The sequence below is a fragment of the Eulemur rufifrons genome, chromosome 19, assembly GCF_041146395.1.
Source record: "Eulemur rufifrons isolate Redbay chromosome 19, OSU_ERuf_1, whole genome shotgun sequence".
Lineage (NCBI taxonomy): Eukaryota > Metazoa > Chordata > Mammalia > Primates > Lemuridae > Eulemur > Eulemur rufifrons.
In genome coordinates, this window is record NC_091001.1 from 72,371,422 (window position 1) to 72,388,842 (window position 17,421).

The 17,421-nt window shown below is 38.8% G+C and overlaps 1 protein-coding gene across 2 annotated transcripts in view; it reads left to right on the forward strand.

Annotated features, from left to right (window-relative positions):
• EFEMP1 (EGF containing fibulin extracellular matrix protein 1) overlaps positions 1 to 16,871 on the forward strand; it is a 58,707-nt gene extending 41,836 nt beyond the window's left edge. Inside the window, exons 7-12 of one of the 2 annotated variants that reach the window (XM_069494335.1) lie at positions 3,096 to 3,215; positions 4,205 to 4,324; positions 5,892 to 6,011; positions 9,922 to 10,045; positions 10,129 to 10,324; positions 15,613 to 16,871. In XM_069494335.1, coding sequence (XP_069350436.1) covers positions 3,096 to 3,215; positions 4,205 to 4,324; positions 5,892 to 6,011; positions 9,922 to 10,045; positions 10,129 to 10,324; positions 15,613 to 15,774 — 842 coding nt within the window. In that variant the 3' untranslated portion in view covers positions 15,775 to 16,871. The remainder of the gene's footprint in view (positions 1 to 3,095; positions 3,216 to 4,204; positions 4,325 to 5,891; positions 6,012 to 9,921; positions 10,046 to 10,128; positions 10,325 to 15,612) is intronic. The other variant, XM_069494336.1, reaches the window with a different exon arrangement.
• Positions 16,872 to 17,421: the final 550 nt, after the last annotated feature.

Consider the following 17,421-nt stretch of genomic DNA (forward strand, 5'->3'; position numbering starts at 1 on the left):
GGGCCAGGCCAGCTTGTGTCACTGCTGCCTCTCCAGTCCCCGAAGCCTGCAACGAATGCGCCGCATGTGTGTTTTAAATGATTGGAAGAACACCATATGAAAAGGCTGACTAGCAAATAGCGAAGTAAAATAAAGCATTCTGGGCTCAGTCGTGAGGCCTGGCACCAGGCATGAACCTCTGTAATTGACTCCCTCTGTCCGTTTATTTACATACCACCTCTTACCACAGATGAGCGAAGAGGGGGTGAGGATGTGGGGACAGACTACCAGCATCAGTTTTCGCCTGAGAATGGGAGCTGTTGACATTAGGATGTCAACGCTAAGCTCCTCGTGGGCCCCGGCCCAGTTCCGCCTGCCACGGGGCTGTGCCTAGATGCTGGTTAGTGCCCAGCCTCCAAGGAAGGCCCAGGATTTGTGGTGAATGAAGCTGTGATTTAAGAGAAGAGTGTGTGGAAAACTCCATAGACACCAAAGTTTTGCCCGTACTGTTAGTAAAATAAATATTTGAGGGCATAAAAAGTACGAAAAAAAGAACTAAACCAACTAATTGTGGGACAAATCAAAGAGAATGGAACAGATGGTCGCAGCCCTTTATGACGTAGTAGGAGGGACATTCATAAACTCAGATCTAATCCTGTTTTCCCTGCTGTTCCCCTCACCCACAGAATCAAGTCTACATTCTTCAACGCAGCATAAAAGGTCTTCCTCAATCTGATCCTTGTCTAGCTCTCTTGCATCAACATTCCCCCCAACCCCTGAAAAATATTACCCTCCACATTTATCCCACTAGTTCCCCACATGCATGATGCAGTGTTACATTCTGGTGCCTCTATATAAGTTCTTTCTAGCATCAAGAACATTCCCTCCTGGCAAACTCCTATGTCACTATCAAATCCCAGCTCAGGGTCACCTCCTCTGGGAAGCCTTCCATAATCTACCCAAATATAATTAGTCACTCCCTCCTCTATGCCAGTACTTTTCAAATTATGAGAAATACTTTTTGTAAATTTCCAATCTGTTGCAGACCAATACTCCTGTAAAGTACAATTAAAATATTGCAGTAATGTCAAATTGCTATTCCTTAACATGTACCCTCAGTTTCTGCATTTACTCATTGCAGATTGGTCCAAATTGCCTATAGACCAGCAGCAGTCAGTAGGTCACACTTTGAGTACCACAGCACTGTGCCTGTCCCTTGTACACCTTTCTATTGTTGATCTTATCATACCATGGAGTAATTGTTTCATGTCTGTCTTCCAGACTAGACAGGGACAGAATGTATGTATATTTATTATGATTATAAACCTGCAGTGCCAAACACAAAGCTAGCAAATAACAATGGGTTCAATGAATGTTTACTGGTTGAGAAGACATGCATCATTTATTCACCAAATAGTCACTGAGGGCTGACTGTGTGCCAGGCACTGTTCTAGGCACTGGGCTATCACAGTAAACAGATTTCCAAATTCATAGCCCTCACAGAGCTTTTAGAAGGTACAATTCATACAAATTATCTATTAATACCAGCACTGGCTGTAATACTAAGTACTAGGAAGCATTATGCTAAAATTGCTCTTAATTAGTGTGAAGTTTCCATTCATTAAAGTAATGTTTATTGAGCACCTCCTATGCCAGACCCTGTGCCAGGTATTAAGCATACAGCAGTGAACAGACAAAACACCCCTCTGCCTTCACCTCAAGGGGAGGAGACAGGTCTTATTTGCCATGCATTATAGTGATGGAGACAGACAAGAAGCAAAGAAACACATGACACAATGTCAAGTAGTGTCAAGGGCTATTAAGAAGTTTAAATCAGGGTAAGGGAATAGATAAGGCAGAAGAAACTATTGGCTATGGGTGGGAAGGATGGCCTCCCTGAGGAGGTGACATTTGAACAGACACTTGAACAAAGTAAGGGGAAAAGCCATGTGACTACCTTCTTATCATCTATTTCAGTATTCAAGTTAGATATATTTTGCAGCTTATTAAGAATAGCTCTCACTTATTTTGACCTGCTGTCTGCCAGGAACTTTGCCTACACTATGTCATGTGATCCTCCCAACAATTCCACCACACTGTTGTATTATTACTTACAGAAGAAGAAATGGAAGCTCAAGAGGTTAAGACCAAGCTAGTAATTTCCAGAAAAAAGATTCAAACTCAGGTTACCCTACGGCCACTTGAGCACACTGCCTCCCACATTATTAGTTATGAAAGTACCAAAAGAGCTCAGCATAAAGTTTTATTTTGTTTTGTTTTACCATAAGGCAGTGTCACTATATAGTGTTACATTGTACATGCATAATTGTTATTTTAAATTACCTATGCCATGTTGGAGTTGTCACACAGTGTAGAGTCATGAGTTAATGAAGTTTTATTATGCTTCTAAGATCTTAGTCCTACTCTGCAAGTTCTCGATTGAGCATTTTATAGTTGGAAATATTTATGTGAGAAGGACACAGGCTGCAACACTTCATCAAAGTGTCAGAAGGGCACTCTCAAGAGTTAACTTGTTTAGCATCCTATTCTTTCCACAGCGTTCTCACATTTGATTCTCACAACAACTTCCTAAGATACACATGGCAAGCCTTCCAATCCACATTTTGCAGAAGAAAAAACTGAGATACTAAAAATTTAAGTGACTTAGTCAAGGTCCCCAGCTGAGCACAGTGCAGAACTCTTCTAGTTTTGTGCAATATCACTCAATTCTTTGGTATTAATAGTTCTTTTTTACTTCTGTAATTATAAGGAAGCTTTTAGCTCCCCAAACTGACATTCTCATATATATGTGAAATAGTCTCAATTACCTTTTTTTCTTTAAATCTCAACCCACTCACTAGGTTTATTTACCACCGAATGGTGTGAACGCTCAGTTTTTGCTCTTAACATCTTATTTAACTGGAGAATGCAGACCAAAGTATATTTAAAACACATATGCCCTAATTTTAATAACAAAAAAAGGAGAGAGAGAAATGATTACTTCGTGGTCTTCTCTAGATAGGTTTTCTAGATAAAGCTCTACTGAAAACTTGAAAGCAAACAGCTATGCTAAGTCAGTAACTTGGTTCTCTTTGTGTGTGTGCCGGATAACCCAGACATAGATGAATGTACCATCCCTCCGTATTGCCACCAGAGATGTGTGAACACACCAGGCTCGTTTTATTGCCAGTGCAGTCCCGGGTTTCAGTTGGCGGCAAACAACTACACCTGTGTAGGTAAGCCTTTTGCAAACTAGCTGATTTCTGTTTTCAAAAGAAAAGGAAACCCCATGCCACGTAGCAGTATTCCAGTTTTCTATGTTCTTGAGTAATTGGTTTCCATCAACTTCCCCTAAGCAATCATAAAGCTGAAAAGACAATAACCAATATGGTTCTTAAAACACATCAAGATGTGAATGGAAAACTTTTTTAAACTTGGTTTTCATTCTCCTCTGTGGATGTATCAAAAATTTTTTTAAACTACAGATCAATGGATATACACACACCCACCAATTAGTCAACAGTGTGTGATATAAATGCTGAAGGTGCCAAGGGTTACTGCAAGTTCAAATATATAAACTTTCCACTGAGAGTGCATCTGATTTTTACATGCTGCTTCTCCCCTTTCAGAATGCAATGTCACGGCACACAATTTAAGATTGGCATGACATGGAAAGAATCTAGTGTAAGAAAAATGCCTGTTCACAATATTTTCAGTGCCTCAGAGCATTGCAAAACTCCGTATGGGTCTCAAAGGCTTATGTTATAATTGTAATGGAATTTAACAGAACCCATTTAAAAAGTAATAAATAGCACAGATAAATCTTCACTATAGCATGCTGAGAGACCATATCAGTATGAGTGTCTTGTGTCAATTATTTATAGACTTGGCATTTTGTATCTGAACAACAACAAAAGAAAATAGATACTGGAATGTATATTTATTAGAAGCATTAAATTCTTTTGGAAAGACTCATCAAACATCAAACTAACTGTCATTCCTAGAAAAAAATATTTTGGTATTTCTAAAAGAAGTATATTGCAGATGTTTGAAGTTACTCCAACGAATATGAAACCTAAATGGATGTTCTCCAGTGAGCTTCTGCAGGGCAAAGAATTCGGCTAGGGAATTACTTATCATCAGATGACATCGGTATAAAAGAGCAAGGATATGGTTAAAGGTATTTATAGATGGATATATAGATACATAAAACCTTTTCTTTCAGATATAAATGAATGTGATGCCAGCAATCAATGTGCTCAGCAATGCTACAACATTCTCGGCTCATTCATCTGTCAGTGTAATCAAGGATACGAGCTAAGCAGTGACAGGCTCAACTGTGAAGGTAAAATATTGTCCAACTAATGTGGAGTAAGAGTCCAATCCCTGTGATTGCTGTTGCTTTATCTGATTGTATACCTGCTTATGAAAACAAAATTTTACTCGTGGAAATCCTGCTATATAATCCAGTTAATGTAGTTCGATTATAACATTGGCTTTTTAATATGTTACCAAGAGAAAGGAGAAGAAATAAAATAACTGAAAGATTAGATGCAGGCTGGGTCTAATAATTAGGAAGTGTGCTCTAGTGTCTTGCTTCTCAAAGTGTGATCCACGCTTGAAGTTCTGACTGGGGGGGGAGGGGATGGGTGCATACCTACATGATGAGTGCGATGTGCACTGTCTAGGGAATGGACACGCTTGAAGCTCAGACTCGAGGGGATGGGGGGGGGGCATGGGCAATATATATAACCTGAACTTTTGTGCCCCTATAATGAGCTGAAATAAAAAAAATGAAAAAAATAAAAAAAAAGGTTGCTAAAGAGAATTAAAAAAAAAAAAAAAAATCAAGGTGTGATCCAATGACCAGGTACATCCACACCTCCTGGGAACTTATGAGAAATGCAGGATCCCAGGCTCCAGCCCAGACCTGCTGAGCCAGAATCTGCATTTAACAAAAGCTGGTGTGATTGGTGCACACATTTAAGTTTGAGAAGAGCTGAGTGCATGTCAAAACATTAGGATAAAAACCTGGCCCCTAGTCTTATTCCTGCTAGTGTATGACTTGGGCACATTTCTTAAGTTGCCCACATGAGTGAGAAGAGGCCCATTTAACTGGGTGGATGCTTTCAGAGCCCACTGCATGTGCATATTCCACTGTGTAATTCAGAAGGCATTAGACACCCTGAGGGGCATGCCATCAACACTTGATGTCCCTGACTTCCTCACAGTCCCTCCTGGCTTTACTTGAGACCACAAAGATCAAACCCCACCTAGAGAGGCCTCACATCATACCATTGTGCTCAAAACCAAAAGGGGCTGGCTCAGAACAGCTGCCTCTGCCCTTCTGGTCATCACTATTCAGAAATGCAGAGCATTCTTCCCCTGAAGGCCAGATCCTGCCAAGACATCACCTCTGGAAGTTTGCGCAGGGATGGGACTTGGAGCTCAAAGCTCAGATGAACTGAGGGGCTGAGTCACCCAATTTCTGAAGAGGCAGACATGAATCTGCATCCTAGCTGGGCATGCAGAGCCCAAAGTGAAGAGCATAAGCCACAGTCCAATTCATCTAGTCTGTTCAGCTAGTGTAGTTAGGCCCAGGATTAGACAAACTGGCAGCAATGATTCAGTAAAACTCATGGTAAAAAAAAAAAAAAAAAAAGATTCTTTGTGCTGTGAAATTATAGAGGGAAATGAACTAATATTGTTAGAATTTGCCCTTGAGCTTCTTGTAAAGTCTTGTATTTCTATTTCAAATTTTACAATGTTTTCACTCTCTTTAGCTTACCTAAAAATATGTTACCTCCCCCTGGACTGTTGAGCAGAAATAATACATATTTTTGTCTGTATTACCAAACTAGTGACATGAAAGCTTTTCAACTCTGTGTCCTTACTCTTATCTGATTCAACAGACATTGATGAATGCAGAACCTCAAGTTACCTGTGTCAATATCAATGTGTCAATGAACCTGGGAAATTCTCATGTATGTGTCCCCAGGGATACCAAGTGGTGAGAAGTAGAACATGTCAGGGTAAGTTTATTATTTTCATATATGATAACCAGGTTTAACCAGGAAGGTCAAAGAGGAAGTTACAGGATTCTCTACCATAGACTTTCATTTTTCCCCACTTTGAATATACAATTTAAGTTCTTTCTTCCCCTGTTCATCATGAGATATATCCATCTCATAAAGAGGAGATTCAATGTTAATGATGACTTTCCCTGAAATTTAGAGTAATAGTTTTTTCCTTCTTAAAGTATAAATAATTTTAATGAAATATTGATATCCCTTCTTTATTGCCTATGTGATCTCCATAAGATACATCTTCAAATCATCTACCAGAAAAGATTCGGTTATTAAAATGTCTCACCCATTAGTTTGAGTTTAGAGCCTAAGCTCAATATATGAGTTAGGCATACCTCCAGCCAGTCTCATTTCTTCAAAACACGAGGATTATGAATTGGGTAGTAATTTAGGTGCTGAGAAAAATCAGCCTGATGTGTATTAAAAATGTGCTAGAATTCTTTAGGAAAAAAACTATTGATCCAAAAATAGCTAATGACCTTGGGTTCGGTTTCAAAATAAACATTCAGGTGATCTTCACCCTATACATAGGGGACAGAGGCAGCTCTCTACAATGGTGTGATTTCAGAGTCTCTCAGGAAGATCTGAAAATATGTACCCTCTTTTCTTACCTCCAGTGCTGTGTGTAATTTGAACTTTAACAGGGAGAAGACTCAGATAAAACCAAACATGTAATTATCTAATCCTGGAAAAGCTAGTACAATCACTTAAATTTCCACAGAGCAGTGAAAGAGTGGAAAAAATGACTGAACTTGAGGACAGAAAACCTGTTTGAATCCTAGTTCCACTGCATTCTGTCTGTATAATCTTGAACAAATTATCAAAATCCTCCGAGCCCCTGCTTTCTCATCTAGAAAACGGAGTGGTGGGAATTTAATGGAATGACATACATAAAAATAACTGGTAAACTATAAAGTCTGCACAATTCAAGGTGTTTATATGATGTTTACCTACCAGTGTAAATGACTAGTAGTAAATCTTCTCTAGGGAGTCTTTTTTAATCGGAATTGGAGAGAGGGCACGCAAGGGCAGTAAAGATCCTGTTAAGAATAGAAAAGATCAAGGAAAGGAAACACTGGGGATTCTAAGTCTATACCATGATTTTACAAGAAAATATTCACTCAGAGGAACATCTATGACCTGGGATTTTATAGTGTACCTACAGTTTTTCAAATAGACTCCAACCACTCTGTATGAACATAATCAGAATGTCATTCATTGTACAGCAAACATCTTTATAACCCTTTCTAGGTTACTAGAGATTCTGTCAATGTTAATTGTGGGAAAATATTGCATTCCAGTGGTTTTACTTACTGAACCCTAACTGAGACTTTTAACATGAATATGACATGCAAGAAAATGTTAGCCAGTGGGATAGCTTAACAAATTCCTCCGGAGTCCTTGAAACAAATGTCTGTGTGTTTCTGATCAAAATTAGATTTGATGCTCAGCAAAAGACAGAAGCAAATTAATATCCATTGGATCTTACCTGCCTAGTGTACATATCTGGCAGCATTTATATCTGTTGTAATTACAGATAAAAATGCACTGAGATTGCAAATGGGTGATAAATGGGTGTTACAAGTTGAAGATATGCAGCTTCAGAATGTTTGCTAAAGCCAAAACTTTTTCTGTGAAAGTGAATTAACATTCTTTTAAAGTATAAAGTAATTGTTTCCCCACCCCTCCACCCCCGAAACCATCCCTTCTGAACCTTGTCCACAAGAATAAAGTAAAATAAAAAAGGTTTGGGTTCTTTGCTCCAAAAGGCTTATTTTGGAGAAGAAATAACTGTCCTCATTTTCACAGGCCTGCAAAAAATGAAAACTGTGTCTATGTCTATGTGTGTGTGTATATATGTATGTAGAGAGACAGAGACAGGACACACATACACACAGATACACATTGATCAAATATTTTAGTACTATTAATTTCTGGAAAACTTTCTAGAATTATTAAAGTATTGATTATGCTAAACTCTAAATTACTGGAAGTAATAAATGAAATTATAACCTAAAGTTTCCTTTTGCTTCTGTTAGACTCCATATAACAAACCAGCCTTAGCTTTCCCTGTAGCTAAATGGCATCTTTATTTTTTAAAAAAGTGAAAAATATTGAAAGCGCAAGTCAATTGTGATTTTTGTCTGAGGAACCTAAATTTTCTTTCTTCGGCTATAGCCAGTCCAAGAGGACACTTTTTGTAACTGGCTCTTGGAAACTACATAGCTTTTCCAGCCTCCTGTTGGGCTCCAGATAACTTTAGCCAGTTTGGAGGCTAAAATAATTTTTTTTCTCTAAAGACGAGGCATGGAATTCTTCTTCTTTAGAGTACCTTGCAGTGGGAAGTTGCCTGTCACTAACTATAATGAACTTGAACCAGCCAATTAATCCTTATTTGTTTTTCTTTCATATCCAATGAGATAATATCTTTCTCACCTATCTCCACCCAGTTTGTGTGAGGGGTGACTTTGTTCAATTTAATATTGCTTAAAAGCCAGGTGCCCCAGTGCGTTAATGCTAGATGATGAAAGGATTAAAAGGTGGGTGCAGTGGCCCTTGCCCTCATTTACAAGCTAATGGAAGGGTTAAGACAAACAGGCAGGTTTCAATAATGCAAAGCAGAAAGCAATAAAGGCCCTAAAAGAGGGACATGAGGTATGAGAATTCAAAAGAGATCATATCCCAGCACCTAGCCCAGGCTTAGCTTGCAGCAAGGATTCAGTAAATTACTTACAGAATGAGTAAATTACTTATGGAATGAGTAAACTAATGAATAAAAATATCCAGTTGTGGATAAGGAATGATTCATAAAAGGGTGATATTGGATAAAATATAAATCACTATTCAAATGAAAAGGGAGATAGACATACGTAGGGATGTAGATATTGATTTAATTGTTATTGCTGTTGTTGTTATAAATGTAATGGCTCTATGGCAAAACTGTTCTCTCAGATGTCATCTGGGGGCTCCCAATGCCCTAATCTAAAATCAGTCCTTGTCCAGCCTGGCCTATCCACAGCCTCTCTTCCCAGGACTCTCTCCCGCTCTGGTCTTGGGCACTGCCTTTTCCCAGGTCACCTCCCACTGCTGACAGTCCCTTCCTTAACTCCTCTTCTTCTTCACGGTCCTTGAATAGCTGTGCTCTACAAAGTGGAATACTCTATACTTCGCCTCTTGTACTGTGCTTCCTCCAGACGATGTAATCCACTCCCAGAGCATCAGCTGTCCACCACGTGCTCCTGCTTACTGAAACCACGTAGCCTTTTCCTCTCTTCTTAGCTCCTGGGACAGGTGACAAGCTGCCCTATCCATGGTTTTTGCTTGCTGCTTTCTCAGCCTGGAAAGCCGTCCCTACCCCAGCCATAAAAACTCCATCGAACCCCCACCCTTTAAGGCCAAGTTAAGATGCCTCCTTCTTCCTCCAACCTTCCTTAATCCTCCAGGAATAAGTAATCATTTCTGTTTCAAATCCCTCAGTGCACTTATCCATCCTTATTTAATTCCATTTTACAAGAAACTGTTGCCATATCTATGTTCCCAATTACAGTCTTTCTGAGGACAGGAACAGATGTTTTGCACTGTTATATAAGCAGAGTCGATGTTTTGAATTCAACAAAGGAACAATAGGTGCCTAATAAAATATCATGAAATGACACATATTTATCTGTCTAGAATGGCTCAGCGACATCTATCCTGAATTCAATGCAGTGAACTCAGCAGATGCAACCTAGTCTTACATTTACAAGCAAATTAGACATAGTCCAGATTCCCACACACCTCCCTCCTTGCAAACCAGAATCTGCCAATTATGCAGTTTTCTTAGATCAGTAAACTCTCTGACCCTCCATCTCTACAGATATAAATGAATGTGAGACCACAAATGAATGCCGGGAGGATGAAATGTGTTGGAATTATCATGGCGGCTTCCGTTGTTACCCACGAAATCCTTGTCAAGATCCCTACATTCTAACATCAGAGAAGTAAGAAAAATCAGAACTTTTGAAAGTGAGAATGTTCTGGTCTTACCAAGCTGATCGGTGAATACTTTTGTTTGTTTCTGCAGCCGATGTGTTTGCCCAGTCTCAAGTGCCATGTGCCGAGACCTGCCCCAGTCCATAGTCTACAAATACATGAGCATCCGATCTGATAGGTCTGTGCCATCAGACATCTTCCAGATACAGGCCACGACTATTTACGCCAACACTATTAATACTTTTCGGATTAAATCTGGAAATGAAAATGGAGAGTTCTACCTAAGGGTAAGTATCCTGAAGGCAGCCTTAGCTACTGAGAAAGATGGAAGTTTGCTGTTGTTGTTGTTGTTCAGTATCCACATGGAAGGAAAGCTAACCTTTAAAGAGTTTTATGTGTAGGCATTGTGTAAGGCCTTCCAGTGTGCATTATTTCATTTAATCCTCTTGGTAACACAGTCATATAAATATTCATTCTCCATTTTTTACAGATAAGTGGGACACAGAGAGATTAAGTAGCTTCCCTAAAGTCACTCAGATACCAAATTGCAGACTCTAATGAAGTGTGTGACCACCAAAACACAAGCCTATACACACACACACACACATACACACACATGCACACACATACATGACCCCCAAGTAGGTACCACAAATCAGTGGTAGTCATTTAATTGGACATAGAAAAAAAAAAATAATTCCTGGCAAGCTTTTCAAAACTCATGAATTCCTTATTGTTACATTCGCAAGACAGTTGACATTCACACCAAAATTAAAACCTGTAAGTCTCTGAGAAGTAACCCCTCCTCCCTGCACAATATGTGTCAGTAGTTGTCCCATTCTTGCAAAATTCTGGGCCAACAGTGTGGGGTCACCTTTGTCTTTTCCCTTTCATTGACTATGTGAAATCTTGTTTCTGAATCCTGCCATTTCCCTCGTGCATTGTCTCCTGGGTTATCTGTGCTTCCCCACACCTCTGCTTCTCTCCCTTTAAACTGGCTCCTACCTCCCCCAATCCCTTCAGGGACTTCCAAACGGATCTCCCTGACTCTGGCACCTCCGCCTTCCAGTCTCCCCTGCAAAAATCTCAGCAAGTTCATTTTAGGTTAAAATTCTGACATATTTTAAATACTGCTCACCACTTCATGTGAAAACGATGGCACCCTACCAAAGCAGTTTGCAGGGTTACAGTAACTGTTTCATGCTAAGGATGTTATTCATCCAGTTTCAATTTTCTCAAAACTCCTTTGGGCATGCTTTATTTTTAATCAAATTATAAAATCAATATTTCATTTAGAGAATATGAAAGTATATTGGGAAATCCATCCTTGTGGTAAAGTTTACAGATTTTTGATGTTTACACATTTATCCTGTTTTTTGATATATTAACTTTCCTCCCAGCTCGAGTTATGTGATTCCACTCCTTTGCCAGTAAATTAGAAATGATTAATTTCTCATGACCAACTTCTGCAAAGAAAAACCCAACCCAAAATACAAACTATTACTATTATTTTTTTCTAATAAAAAAGAACAAACTTCTTTAATGTCAGATGTTTTAAATTTTAGACATACGAGGTATTTGTAAGAGGTTTCCACTAAATGAATTTTACACAGTTCAGAGAATACCAATTAAATAATTCTAGCCTAAACAAATAACATTATTTGTAACTCCCTGGTAATAAAGTAAGTTCATCTCAAAATCATCTTCAAAAATGATTTTCTATTTTGAACTTTTAAGTTCATAATTTAAGAAAATTCCCTAGCAGAATAAGCAAACAGTTAAAGTTCCAACATGTTTTTTCTTTGCAACTAAACATTGGACTTTGAAAAGTATTTGTGATTCATATCAGTGCATTTTTTCAGTTTAGCCAGATTTTTTTTTATTTCAATAGATTTAGGGGTATCAGTGGTTTTTGGCTACATGAATCAATTGTATAGAGGTGATATCTGGATTTTTAATGTACCTATCACCCAAATAGTATACATGTGTAGTTTTTCTTCACTCCCCTTTCTTTTATCCTCCCCCATTCTGAGTCTCCAATGTCCATGTACCACTCTGTGTAGTCTTTCATATCAGTGCATTTATTGACTTGATATTTTCAATTATAAATATAGTGTTTTCCTCACGTAAAATCCTTGTTCTCATGAATGATATAAGCATTGCCAATTTTGATAATTCCAGAGTTAAATAATGTTAAATTATTTGAAACATAAAACTACTTAAAATAATAAAAATAGACTTTTGAAGACTATTTCTTATCACATAGTTCAAAAAGTACTTGAAGCAAATCCTACAAAGTTTCTCCACTGAAATTCTCTTGTGCAGAAGGCATATAGATGCATAGGAATCAACCAGCAGGCCTTAATTAAGCACCTACTGTGTGCTCAGCTCCATGCTAGCTGCTGTGAGGAATTAAAATGACATGTATTACACAGTTTCTTATTTCAAAGAGTTTTAAATATAATTATAACAAAAGTTAACATCTATGAAAAAAGGAGGAGGCAACTTTGTGCTTAATTCTATGGCCCAAAAGACATCAAAAAATTAATGTGGGCTGTCAAAGAAGGTTTCTTGAGTCATGAAAGTTGGCCCAAACCTTGAAGGGACAGAATTTTATTTATTTATATTCCTTTTGGGAGAATACTAAAGAAACCTTTTCTAGGAAAGGTGATACATTACAAAGAAGTAGTATATGAAATCGATGGGCAAATATCCCAACAACCCTCTCCCTACAATGTCTGTGCTTCCTTACTGAGCCTTATTATTATTTATAGCCCTTTCACCACCTGACATAGTATTCACTTGTGTCATCACTAGAATGTGAGTGTAATGAGAGCAGAGACTTTGCCTATCTGTTCACTCTTCTATCCTCAGCACATAGAATGGTGCCTGGCACATAGCAGGTACCCAGAAAAATATTTTTAAATGAATGAATTCATTCAAACAACACTTTCAATGTACTGTTATTATTACTTACAACTATTACTTATAAGAAGTAAGCACCATGGAAGATCCTAGAGACACAACAGTGAATAAAATCAAGCCAATTCCTGCCCCAGTATGGTTTATAGTCAAGACACTGAAGGATGCTGAGCACAGAAACAGAGAATTACGAGTTGCTCATGAATGTAGAACAAGTAGACCTAACCAAGACAGCAGTGCCTGGCTGTCCTGTAGAGCCTGGACTGGAGTGGAACAAGAGAGGAAATGGAGAGAACTGTTAGTAATTCAAGAGATAGGGTACTAGGGTGGTGGCAGTGAGTCCAAAAAAAAAGGGACATATTTGTGAACATATAGGAAGAACTACATGACTTAGTAACCCCTTTGCTATGGGGAGGTTAGAGGAGAAGGAAGCATCAAGAAGGTAACTCCCTTCTTTTTTTCTTTCTTGAACAACTGCAAATAGTGGTGCCATTTACTGAGATGAGGGAAAGGAGCTATGAGAAGGGGTGGGTGAGGAGTTCAGTTGGATATATGAAGTCCTGGTTCCCTTGAGACATCCAAGTAGAGATGAGTAGAGAGCTGGTTATGTGTGTTTGGAAATCAAAATGCAGACTCTCAAGTCACTGGCAAATGGGTGATAATTGTAGGCATGGTGATCAATGAAATCCCTCAGGGAGAGTGTGTAGGGAGTGGGTGAGATTACTCAGAATAGAAGAGGGCCTGGAGGGGCTAAACTGTGAAGAGTTTTCCTTCCTATAACCTGATCTGGGCACAGTCAGAATCATCCAGCACTTTAACCTACAGTTCCCTGGCGGTTCTTCCCCATGACCTTCAGCTTCAGCCATTCAACCACCAACCCCCCTGGCCACATCCCAGACATTGTTGTCATCCATGACAGTTCTGCCAGAGAATCTTTGTCTCCAGTGACCCACTCAATAACTGACTCTCTGTCCTCTCTCTCACACCCTCACTCCCACTCTGTCTGCTCTTCACTCTCAAAGTGACGCTTGTCCCCTGACCTCCCACCCTTTGTTTTCTCCCAGTCTATCAGCTGCTTGGTGGACACTACTCTGTCACTAACACCTCAACCGCCTGTCCAGCAACCGTGAGTCAATCCTATAATCCATATCTATGTCCATAGCCAGCTTGTCAGTGCAGATTCGTAACACCATAAAATCTCAGATAGGTCCTCATATGCTCAATAATCCTATTATTTGTTCCTATTTCTTTTATTCAACCCCTGATTTCAAATCCCCTAGTGCTTAAGTCTTTATATCTTTCATTTTCAGTAAGTTACCTCACGTGCTACTCCTCTGAAACCACTGAGCCCTACAGGCATGAGTTCTGTGAACTTCCTGTCCCAGCCCACTACAGACTTAAGCCCGTGTGTTCCCCTCTTCCTACCTCCTCCCCCTCGTCAAGGCCAACCCACCACTTGTATTCTTCATTCCTTCTCTGCAGCCTTGTTCCATCCTACTCTCCTACTTCCTAAAAATGCAACTTGTTTCTCCCTCTAGATTTTGCCCTGTCTCTCCTCTCCCTTCCCAGACAAGTCCTTCAAACTCAGTCTATAATCACAGTCTGTATTCTCTCACTTGCTAGTCACTTCTCTGTCTTATGTTCCCGCTGCCCTATTGACATTGCTATGGAAAAAGCCATCAATGATATTCATACTGCTAAAGCCAAAGGATGCTTTTTTAATTCCAGTCATCCTGTCCTCTTATGCTCTATTGGATACTGATGGCGACTCATCTATCTTCCACTTAATCAACTATTTCTTCTTACGTCCTTCAATGGTTTCTCCTCTGCCTGTTTCTTAAATGTTATCCTCCCCTAGAACTCCAGCCTCATTTCATAAACCTTCTCTCCTCTGGTTTAATGTCCACCCATTGAGATGATCGCTAAATGCTAAGCTGTGTCTCTCTCCCTTGGCATTCAGACTCACACATCTGATTACCTGCCCTCCAGCCTCATCTCCCTCCACTCGGCAGGACCCATCATATTCTTCATCAAAATGATACTGCATCCAGTTCTCCTGAACATAACACTTTACAAAACCTTCAGTTATCCCTGGTGACTCTTCTCAGGCATCCAAAAGCTTTCCCTCAGTACTTCAGGGTCCCTCCTCTGCTTCCCTGTGTATATGCACCTTTAATGTATCTTCATACGTACCCTACATAACCCCATGTATCTTAACATTTACCACAATCCACTGAAATTAACTACTTAACATATCTTTTCCCATACTAGAATACAAATAGATGCGCAATGTTGAGAAAATGGAAAATGACAACTTTGTTTACAAATTCAAAAATTATCAGATTCTCACCTGAGCCCTAGTCTCTACAAGGGTTCGAACTACCCAATACAAGTGAAGAGAAATGTTAAAAAGAGGGAGGAACAGAAAACAAAGAACTATCAAAAAAGCAGGTCCCTGTAACTTTGTAGCTAATGACTATGGTAGAGAAGAGATAAGAACCAAGCAGAGTTGAAACCAAGCAGGGACTAAGTAGTGGCTCTTTTATTCCACCCTCAAAATTCTCCCCCTAGTTCCTGTAGGAGATATACTAACAAATAATAGAAACTCTAATCCCAGAAAAATTATTCTTTCCTTTCCTCTTTTTCCTTTTAGCAAACAAGTCCTGTAAGTGCAATGCTTGTGCTTGTGAAGTCACTGTCAGGACCGAGAGAATATATCGTGGACCTGGAGATGCTGACAGTCAACAGTATAGGGACCTTCCGCACAAGCTCCGTGTTGAGATTAACAATAATAGTGGGGCCATTTTCATTTTAGTCTTTTATAAGAGTCTACCACAGGCATTTAAGTCAGCCAAAGAATATTGTTACCTTAAAGCACTATTTTATTTATAGATATATCTAGTACATCTACATCTCTATACTGTACACTCACCCATAATTCAAACAATTACACCATGGTATAAAGTGGGCATTTAATCTGTAAAGATTCAAAGTTTGTCTTTATTACTGTGTGTAAATTAGACATTAATCCACTAAACTGGTCTTCTTCAAGAGAGCTAAGCATACACTATCTGGTGAAACTTGGATTCTTTCCTATAAAAGTGGGACCAAGCAATGATGATCTTCTGTGGTGCTTGAGGAAACTTATCACAGCTCCACTGACAATCTTATAGGGAGGTAGCCATCATAACATTGAATAGCATGCAAGGGCAAGAATGAGTTTTTTAACTGCTTTGTAAGAAAATGGAAAAAGTCAATAAAGATATATTTCTTTAGAAAATGAGGATCTACCATATTTGTGTTGGTTTTTATTTCTATGATCAGTCTACAGGTAGTTGTTTATCACATAGCAATAAATCATTGTACAATATGCTGATTTCTATAGGGCATTTTAAATTCCATCAGAAATTTTAGGTTACGAATGTAAAAAATATAATGTAAAAAAACAGTAAGCAAAATTTCCAAAATGAGTCAGGTATCCTTAGGAAATTATTCTTTTGAGGAATCTATGGGGAGGAGATGAGAAAACAAATTATTTCAAAACCACATTGGAATTGACCTGAGGAAGCAAACTCGGTAAATGTAATGACATCTCTGAATTCAAGACTTCCACAAGATGCAGAACAAAATGAAGAAAAGGTATTTTACCAGGGCACTTTTAATTTCTAAATTAAATTTAAATCCTAGCACTACAACTAAAATTTCTCATCTTTGTACTCGATGCTCCCAGAAGATGATGATGGTTCTTATTCTTGGCATCCAGAGTGACAGTGAACTAAAGCAAACTACTCTCTCTCCCAATTCTACTAAAAGGTTTCATGGTTTTATGTCTTCTTATTTGTTTAGAATGTAACTGCTTCACTGTGATGTATCATATTTTTGAATAAAAATAAATATTCTTTTAGATGATCACCCAATCTTTGGAGGTTTTTTTAATGTAGTCAATGACAGCCAATATAATTTTTATATCTGGGAAAAAATCAGTGATAGCTGCCAGAACAAGAATGACTATTAGATTTTTTTAATATAAATAAACTAGAAGAGGAAGAAACAGAAAGACATTTACAATCATGCCATAAGAAAGGTCTACAGCCAACTTTTTCTTACATCCAGTTTCAAAGCACATATGAACGACCTCTGTCACTGGGTAACCTGGCTGCTAAGCAAATGTCTCTGAAAGAGTTGACTAAATGTGCAAGAACTGTCAAAAAGAAAATTCACCAAGAAACCAAGGAACAAAACACTAACTCTTGGGGGAGAGTGGGATATGGGCTTTTAAAAGTTAAAGGGGCACAGAAACAGTGGAGAGACAACAGGTCTGACTGAGGGACAGGTAAGGAAGCAGAGTAAACCAGCCACAACACAGCAGGACTGTTGAGAATGTTCCTCTTATCCTGTCTACATTATTACTTACAGTCCAGATAAATGAAGGCTTGATCTAAACGTTTCCATTTTTAATCAA